General features: G+C 37.9%; 1 protein-coding gene and 1 long non-coding RNA gene across 3 annotated transcripts; one reads left to right on the top strand and one right to left on the bottom strand.

Moving 5' to 3' along the window:
* Positions 52–1,265, bottom strand: LOC104747110. Of its 2 annotated transcripts, XR_002035413.1 has the most exons (4): positions 1,063–1,265; positions 688–797; positions 249–276; positions 52–144 (listed from the first exon to the last, which is right to left on the bottom strand). It is a non-coding gene; the product is annotated as an uncharacterized LOC104747110 (long non-coding RNA). The 2 variants fall into 2 exon arrangements; XR_761093.2 differs by having other exon boundaries at positions 688–1,260.
* LOC104747109 (glycine-rich cell wall structural protein-like) lies at positions 7,835–8,799 on the top strand. Its single transcript, XM_010468681.2, has 2 exons — positions 7,835–7,978; positions 8,342–8,799. The coding sequence occupies exons 1-2, from the start codon at positions 7,897–7,899 to the stop codon at positions 8,644–8,646; spliced, it is 387 nt and encodes a 128-aa protein (XP_010466983.1). The 5' UTR covers positions 7,835–7,896; the 3' UTR covers positions 8,647–8,799.

The raw sequence follows: 9,837 nt of genomic DNA, 5'->3' as shown, positions 1-9,837 counted from the left end.
GTCCCAGTTAAATAAATCCTTTTATTCCATTTAAAGAAAGCATTTAACATACTCCCTGCCAATAGCTTCCTGTTATCGTCCCTTTCCAGCAGAAGATGTTGTCTTCCTCTGGAAACGCAGATATCCCTGGACCACCACGCCCATCTGAAAACACCCCAAGTCAAAACCATATGAGCAAATCTTAACTAGAAAAACCAATTCACTATCTGTTTCTTTAAAGCAAGAGAACGAAATATGATAAAACTCACCATCAAGCCCATCAATTCAGACTGCAGCCTGCGTTTAAGCAAATAATAAAAAAAAAAAACTGGATTAAGAACCTGTGATTCACTGAAGTCTGAATAAAAACTGAATCTTTGTGAAATATAAACTAAAGGGAAATGATAAGTTATGATTCAAGATAAATACAAAGAACATCTTAAAGGTTTAGTACTCTCAGAGACATTCTAACAAACAGTTTGTATGCAAAGATATAGTAGAAGTCTCGCACTTCATTTATTGGGATTTAGAAGTACATCAACCACAAGAATTTGGATATGGGTAATAGCTAAATACTAAGAAACCATAAGAAACCATACGAAACCATGAAATGGATACGATAAACATATAAGAGGCAAAAGACGAAGGCGGTTAAGATTGAAATGGCGAATGTTGGAACAAGATCCAAGGAAAAGAAAAAAAAAGTACCTTTAGAGAACAGATTGGCTGTCAACAGTCTTGGTCGGAGCCGCGAGTTGTTTTGATCCATTAAACGCCGGAGGATCCGCCGGAGTGTTTCCTTGATACCCGCCTTTCTTCTTTATACCGAAATCAAGAAAATCGAAATAGTCGAATTAGACACACTCGTAGAGAAGAAAGATATTCAAAATTTATCGAAAGTAGAAGGAGGAGAGAAGAGGAATAAGAGAAAACAAAGATTCCTTCTTCTTCCTTCTGTTTTGTGAGAGAGATGAGATGAGTCTAGTCTCTCAAGAGGGTTGGTTATAAAATGACGTTTAAGTGAGAGCAACCGATTTACAGGAAGAATCAACAACAATTGAGCAAAAGAGGAAGATGGATTACAGTGTTTTGGTTTGAAAGAACATAGAATTTTAGATCTGGGATTAGGTATTGTGATTGAGATTTGTGTGGGAGAGAGTGAGATTGGGCAAAGATTGTGAAAATCAGATTTGTGTGGGAGAGGAAAAAAAATGAAATTTTAGGGTTCTGAATATTTGGAAATTTTATTGTGTCGATTGGGATTTCTTTCGGAAAAAAGTTTTGGAGCCTAAATTTTCTAAGTGTGGCGGTACTAAAATTTTTGCTTACCGCCTATCACTATCATAACGTTTGTAATTAGGTATTGCTATTAAAAATAATCCATCCAAACTAAAAAAACACGTGAAACAAAAATAACAATATATCATAACGTTTACAAATATACCAACGCTATCTAAAATAAATATGTCTTATAACTATAGCATTATCGCCACAAACACTATATTATAATGCTATTAAAACTCAATATTCTTGTAGTGCAAGTGACTTCTGCACTACTACAAGTCACTTAGACGTTTTGATGCTTTCTTATTTCCTTAAAAACGTCTTGCCGTTTTATTTTGAACTGCCTGTTGTTTGGAGTGACGAGCCTAGGGTTAATTATAAAATCCACAGCCACGCATCCTTTGTTCTTTAGCGAAGAATGAAGTTGTGACATGAATTGTTGATCTTTCTTCCTCAATTTGATTTCTTGAATGCGTTCTTGAATTATGGGTTTCTAAACACTTTGTGACATAGAAACTCTTCACTTGTTTAGTTCCATACAACCACCTAAACATCTATCTCCATCAAACCAGTGTTTTCTTCCTTCGATCTCCACACATCATCACCCAAAACCATCCGTTCATCATCACATTCCATCCACATCACCTGTCACTCGGTTATCAGCCTTCAACAGAGTCCAATCCTAGGGGAAATCGTATCAAAGTGTCTCACCATAAGATTCTTGTTAACGAGTGTTTCGTTGTCAAGTTTTTGCATCTAGTGATTTGTCACATAAATTTCGCTAGCGCCTGCTTTCTCAATTGGTTAGCAGCGACTATCATATTGAAAAATGCTTCTTCAATGGGTAAGCATCCATAAACTTTTCAAGTCTGTCGATTCATTAGCATTGGTTCTCCAAGGGTAAACATTTTTCTACTGACTTTGTCATCAACACATGGCTACCAAGTTGACGAAGTATACTCTCATAATGGGTAATGAATTACTAAAAATGTAGTCATTTTATATCAAAAATCCATCAATGTTAAAAAAGAAGTAAAACTAGAACTAAAAAATAAAAATGAATAATAACTTATAAAATCTTTCAAAAACCTAATACCACCATGCCGTAAAAATCGAGACGTTGTTGACATCTTGTCATTTTGACAATTTGTGCTCCTCACTTTCAGTTTTGTTTAAAGTTTGATAAGGTTCCTCACCATTACTTATGACGCTAGTGTATTCGCTTCGATGTCTTTGGCAAGGTTTATCATCTCGTGTTGATCTTTCGTTTCTCACTATGCGAGAGTCAAAATGTGACAAATGTCGATGTCGATACGATGTATTTTCTTCCCATTTTATTTGTGCCCATGCCTGCGAGAGCACATCTTCCATAGTTATGCACTGATACTTGGTAAGTTCTTTGTACAAGTCACCATCATGAAGTAAACATCTCTTGAATGCCGATATGGCAGTAGACATGTTGCAACTTGCTATTGATATCTTCTCCTTGTTGAATCGTCCCACGTAGGCACATAACGGCTCATCTCTCTTTTGTCGTACCTCATAAAAGTCATCCGCTGTCTTTTCGAGGTTCCTGCTGCTTGCGAATTGTTCAACAAAAAGATCCGTCAATGATGCAAACGAATTTATTGACCCGTTTGGCAAGTTGATAAACCACTGAAGCACAGCCCCCGTAAGGCTTGAGCCAAATCCTTTGCACATGGTAGCTTCTTGATATTCTCTTTAAATGGACGTCGTGAACATTCGTTGTTTGTATTGCGCTATGTGGTTATCCGGGTCGGATGTTCCATCAAACATCTTCATTGTTGGTAGCACGATATTTCTCGACATCTCAGTGAGTGCGATTTCATCAGAGAACGGTGTGTCAGCATACGAGTGTAAGTTGCTCTTCCGGATTGGCTGAGCTACACCTGGTAGTCGTTCAATCAACGCTTCCATCTCTCCAAAACGTTTGTTGAACATTGCTTCCAAGTGGATGAATTGTCCCTGCTCGATTCCTGTCATGCGCGGTGTGTTGACAACTCCTTGTTGACCCAAATTTTCTTCTTGGATAAGGCTTTCACGTGCCTGCCTTCTGTCAGGGTTTCCTCCGCCGTTCTCTTCCTGATGAGGAGTTTCCAACCGTCTGTCTCCCGTTATGGGTGTTTGATTATTGGTTCTAGGCGTTGAGTTAAGGTCTTGCATCCGATTGACTTGCACGCCGTGAAATCTAGAGCCTTCTTCGGTAAAAACTCTCCCTGCTGTCACGAGCGAAGCGTTCTCCTCCCGTAGCCTAGCATTATCTGCCTTGATCTGTGATAGCTTCTGCACTGCCTCGTTCAGCTTAGTAGCCAAGGCTTCAAGCTGAGCAGCAACATTTGCATCGTTGTTAGTCGTATCTCCTCCGTTTCCCGTCATCTCATGTAGTTTACTCTACCCCTCTCTCTCTAGCGCCAATTGTTTGGGCAAAAGTAATCGATTTGTTTAGAGACTACGGAAACAGGAAATAGATGTTGAATAGTCATTTTTATTGATCAAAGTATCGAGCTCAATGTAACAACCCGTCCCGTGGATCCCACTAGCCTCACTACTAGCCTACTAGCCTCACTGCTAGCCGCCCCAACGGACCCCAAGCTGGCCCTGCAGGGCATCGATCCTAACCCATCACTGTGGATATGGATATTCACAGTGAGGGGTTAGGATCGATGCCCTGCAGGGCCAGCTTGGAGTCCGTTGGGATGGCTAGCGGGGGGCTAGCAGGGTCCACGGACGGTCTGTTAGGGCAGCTAGCGGGGGGGCTAGTGGGATCTACGAGACAGGTTGTCAATCGATCTGCAGCTCAATTGGTGACAGCTTGTCCTGTGGGAAGGTTGTTAAAGGGTGAGGACCAGGGTTCAAGGAACGCCTGGCGCACCAATAACCTACTGGTGGATTTGCGGAGAGGTTTAAAAGAATTGATTTGGCCACCTGTGGGGGTGAATTGTGACACCCCGGTTTCAGAGACTTGCGGAGAGGTTTAAAAGAATTGATTTGGCCACCTGTGTCACTAAAGTGCACTTATCTTTTTGGTCAAAGGTCGTGAGAGAACTCCATAGTTAAGCGTACTTATGCTGGAGTAGTCCCAGGATGGGTGACCTTCTGGGAAGTGACTGTCGGAACTGTGTGAGTGAGGACAAAACACAGGGAAAGATCATGTGGTGATTTGTAGGGACGGTAACAAGTCTTTAAAAACCTTTCGGACGTAGCAAACCGGCCGTCGGATATGGATGGGCTAACAGGCCTAGTGAGAGGACGTGAGACCCATTAAGGAAAGTGGGCCCATGGACTGGGATTGGACATGGGGCCCACTAAGAGGTGCGGTTGGGGCGTTACAACAATATAAGTAATGGATAACACTCACACAACAAAACTTAAACTTTTTCCCAGATTGAACTAAAACTAATTCAATATTTAAAATCTCACAAGACCACAATTAATCCGTAAAATCATAATAAAACCAAAAAAACCCAAATCAAATTTCATATAATCTAAAGTGATAAGAAAAAAGATCTAAAGATTTCACCTTCTCTGGATTTGTTGGAATGGTTTTTGAAAACTTTAGAAAAGGAATGGGAGAGAGAAAGAGAGAGAAACATAAACAAGCTTTTCTCTTTCAATGGATGAACAAAAACAAAACAAGGACGAAGAAGATGTATTGTTTGGTTGAATAATTGGGAGGATGGTGAGTTGAATTGTTTTGTTGGTTGATAAATTGGAGAAATCATGGTTGAGGAAGAAGAAGATGTATTCTTTCTCTCTCTATAATTAGAATCCACATAGGTAAGTTAATTGGAAGAGAGGTTGTTTGTTTAGTTTGAGGAGTAAGTGGTAGTTTTACAAAAGGAAAGTATAGTGATAGTAGAAAGTGGGTGTGTGTGTGTTAATAGTTTAGGGGAAAGTGGGTGTAAGTGCAAAATTCCCATGTTTTAAAGGTAAGTATTATTTTTGTCTACAGACTTGTTCACATACGGCACTTAAGTGAAAATTTTCCCCAAATATTGGCGGAACAAGTGATTTTAACTTCCCGCTTCATGATTTTTTTTATTATAGTGTTGTTTAAGTGCTATAGAGTAATCGAAAAAAAAAAGTTATCTTTCATAGCAGTAATTACGGAAAATGAGTTATGGTCATGTGCTATCAATGTGGATATTTCTTGTAGTTTATTAACAGCTAGAGAACCCGGACTCACTGAGTAATCTTAGATTACTCATGATGCTACTTTTGTTTTGCAGGTAACCAATAGAGGGTTAAACCATTGGGGGAGCTGGGAAGTTGGGAAAAGCTAGTGTATGTTTCCTCTCTTTTTGTAAAATATGTTGGTTTGAACAAGGCTTGTAAATCTCTTCTGTCCCGGCCGAACACCTTTTGTTAGGATGTTTAATGTTGTATTTTACTTGAACAATTTATTTGAAATAAAGTATGTTTTATATTTGATGCTGTTCCCAAATGATTATGGTCTTGTCCGGACCGTCCCAACACTCACACACGGCAAGGGTTGGCAAGCCTAAACCTGGGTCTGAGTGGGATGTACCGCGGTACGGATATTCAGGGTGTCGAATTCGTTTTGATAACCTCGTTTGACTGTCCACGTGTATCATCAAGTGGCATTCTTGACCGTTTTGTCTATAGAACGGTTTGGGGGTGTTATAGGAATAAAAAAGTTTTTCATGGTACAGAGGCGGAGTCAATTGATGTTATAATCAGGCGGCTAATGATAAGTTATTGTGGGAGGAGGCCAAGTCCTTCTCAGCGGGTTCCCTGGATCCTTTGCCTTTGGAGGTCCGGAATCCTTCTTTCCAGTGTCAAATTGATGGATCCTGGAAGGGTTTAGATCCTTTTGTGGGTTTGGGATGGTGGTACTGCAATAGTGAGGATACAACGTTACTCTTAGGAGCACAATGTCATAGACGCAGCCCTTATCTCCTACCCACAGAGTTACAAGCTTTCACTTGGGCTATGGAGTTTCTCCTGGCAGCGGGTAATGACTGTCAAAGTTTTGAGACGGATTGTGCAGAACTAGTCACGATGGTGCAATCTACTGACGAATGGCCCGCCTTCTCCAATATGTTGGATGATTTCAGTTTTCTCCGATCATCCTTCCCCTCTTTCACTCTTACCAGGATTCCGCGTAAGTCAAATGTGAGGACAAATTGTCTTGCTCGTTTTTCAAGATCTTTAATTTCTGAAATATCTTTTATAAACTCTTACCCTCCGGTTTGGGCAACCAACCTTGGAGTTATCTTCTAACTTAACGCTTGGTTAAAAAAAAATTTATACTTTATATATATATATATAACTTTGTCAAATTTGTCACAAAGTATATAATTACAAATATATATATAGATTTACGATCAAATCAGGTAATTAAATATAACGATTTTTGTGATTAAAATTACCTCACTTCTAGTAACAAATGTCTTTTTATTACTTGTCACAATTAGTCACTATTTTACTTACTTTTCGTGTTGCTTATAGATCGTGACATAATTATTATCATTTTGTGATTATAATAAAAACATATAAATTTAAAATTTAAAAAGAAAATCGCTTCAATTTTTGTGAAAAAATCTAAAAATACAAAAAAATTATGTAAAAAGATTGCAAATGACATAAAAAAAATAAAACTATTATTCAGATTTGTGAGTAGTTAATTCGATATCAGAATTCATATCTTCAGCGTCTGATCTAACTTCTGCTTCTATTATTAGATCACCAAAATCTTATGGTTGGCCATCTAAATATGATAGTGTCTCAACGGGCAATAAATCAGATTCGACAATAAAATTATCATTCTCATGTTATATTACAGTGAAATCAAAAAAAAAAATTAACAAAATTTTCTTTCTTGGGTACACCATAATTGTTGCTTTCCATAATTGATTTTTTTGGGCTAAGTTATCCGTAGATATAGAACATAACATACTTAATAAACATTAATGTTTCTGTCAAACCATACTTAATAAAACATTAATGTTTCTGTCAAATGTTCCAACAGAGTGAGTATTCGTATTCACGATGGCCAAGCAAAACTTTTGTACCCTCTAAAAGCAGTTTCTAGTTGTACTGCTTGATGCAATCATGCTATACTTACACTTGTTCAATGCATATAGATTTGTCTTTATCTCTCTGTCGGTACAGATCGGAAGAAGGATCCTTACCAAGTATAGTGGATGACTTTTCTTTCCAAAAAATCTAATACTTTAACCAAAAAGATCGAAAAAAACATAACAATCTGATATGAGTTCTAAATATCTAGAAGTTTATGCATGCGCTGTGTTTATAAAAATATTTTAAACTAGTGGAGTTGTCATTTACGTTGATTCAAATATAGTTACAATGAATCCAACAGCGGACCATAAGGGTCCCGGCGCAACACGTATAGATACTCTCATACTTATCTCCTAATTACTACATTGTTTATAGTTTGATAACTTTCTTTAACTTTACTTTTGATAAAATAATTTCAATCTTTTTATCCGACTACGTTGTAGTTTTTTGACTTTTCTCGTTTCCTATCCTCCTCATTTTTCTTTAAATAGAGGGCATACATCGTAACATTTTATCCATCACTTGCTTTAACATACTAAGAGAGTTATAAGAAGTTGAGAAAAAAAAATGGCTTCAAAGGCTTTGATTCTGTTGGGTCTCTTTGCAATTCTTGTCGTCGTTTCCGAAGTGTCTGCCGCAAGACAGTCGGGTACGTAAAATTATTTTATGCATTTCAATCTACTTCTACTATTGGATGCTATTTCTTTTTTTTTTTTTAAGAAACAAGATATGTTCGTGAGGCTATTCGAACTTGAAATAACGTATCGTTTGTAATTTTTATCCAACTATTTTTTCCGTTCCATTTTGTGGACTTACTAAAGGCAAGACAGATTTAAGTGATGTGGAGTCTTGTACGTACTATTTAGAAGTTGTAATATCTTTTAAAAACCTAGAGACCCGTATATATGTTTTTATTTTTAAAACTCTTTAAAATAAAAGACAATGAAGACGGGAAGAGGAATGCACATGTGCACGTGCTTAACAATATCTGAAATACTGTTTCTTTGGGCAGGCATGGTGAAGCCGGAGAGTGAGGAAACAGTGCAACCTGAAGGTTATGGCGGTCATGGCGGCCACGGAGGAGGACACTACGGAGGAGGAGGAGGAGGCGGAGGGCACTACGGAGGAGGAGGAGGCGGAGGACACTACGGAGGAGGAGGAGGCCACGGACACGGAGGAGGGGGCCACGGACTTGACGGATACGGAGGACATGGTGGACACGGAGGACATGGAGGCCACGGAGGTGGAGGAGGCCACGGACACGGAGGAGGANACCACGGGCTTAACGAACCTGTTCAGACACAGCCCGGTGTTTAAAACTCTATAATAGATTCACCACCATGCATGATTGCACTTATGTATACACTTATGTGTGTGTATGACTATAAATAAATCATGGTGAGTTTGTGTAATGCAGTCCCTTCAGAAATGTTTGGAATAAAATTTCATAATACTAGTCTAATTTCTCTCTGTTTTAATTATAATTGCGGTGTTTGCATAATAATTTCGTTTATAGTTTCACACAAAAAAAAAAAAAACAAAAAAATCGTTTCTAGGTCATATTACTCTATCGGTTTTTTTCTTTCTGTTACGGAGTTATAATCCCTTATCATATTCTTAGTGTTGGAGAAAAAAAAAATGGTAAACTGGCTAGGGAATATTTGTAAAAGTATTACCAAACACCTAGAGATCTAGACAATCAAGGCCTTGCATACACTAGCACTTACAAAGTTCACTAAACATACGAAAGTTCCAAAAGGACTCTAGTGTAAGAATTTACTTGTAGTTGACTAAACGAGAAACTGCAGGTCTTACTTGTATAAGAATGTCTTAAAAGCTCTCAGGCAAGAAACCCAAGGCACCGTTCCGTGAACGTAATGAGCTGTTTCTTCCAGCGATGCTTCTCTAGTAATCTCCTCTCCTGACTCGTGTTTGCTAAGGTGTGACCTCTCTTTGATGTATCTCTTTCACAAGTTAACTGAAGTATTACAAATCACATGGTAAAGTCTTGTTTCTTCAATGTCTTCCTTCGACATATAGTAGAGATCTGATCATCTATTTTAAGTTTTGGGTCTCTCTATCCATAGTAATCTTAAACAATTCAAGTTAGAATAATATATAAATAGAAGAATTTATAATTAAATTTTAAACTTAAAAAAAAATCATTTTCTAAAACAATTATACCATTGCACAATTTTCTATAACAATTTCACTTCTTCCATGTGTTATACGAAACTGAGACTCTATATCGGGACTTCTTAGTCTCATTTCTTAAATTTAATCTGATTAAAAATAAATTAGAAATGACAATATTACTAAGAAGAGCTTCTTAATTTAGAGCATCTCCACTGGGGAGTACTCTCTGGATTACTTTTCAAATTATGATAAAAAAAATAAAAAAACCCATAATAAAGCTCAATTAGCCGAGAATTGCTTCTTCTGGAGGGGGCTGGAGCAATCCATAAGAGCAAGTTTATTGGGGGGTTCATATAAGGGGAGTTCTTAAAT

Source organism: Camelina sativa, chromosome 15, assembly GCF_000633955.1.
Source record: "Camelina sativa cultivar DH55 chromosome 15, Cs, whole genome shotgun sequence".
NCBI classification, from domain to species: Eukaryota; Viridiplantae; Streptophyta; class Magnoliopsida; order Brassicales; family Brassicaceae; genus Camelina; species Camelina sativa.
Note: the sequence above shows the minus strand (reverse complement) of the source record. Positions and strands in the feature narration are given on the sequence as shown.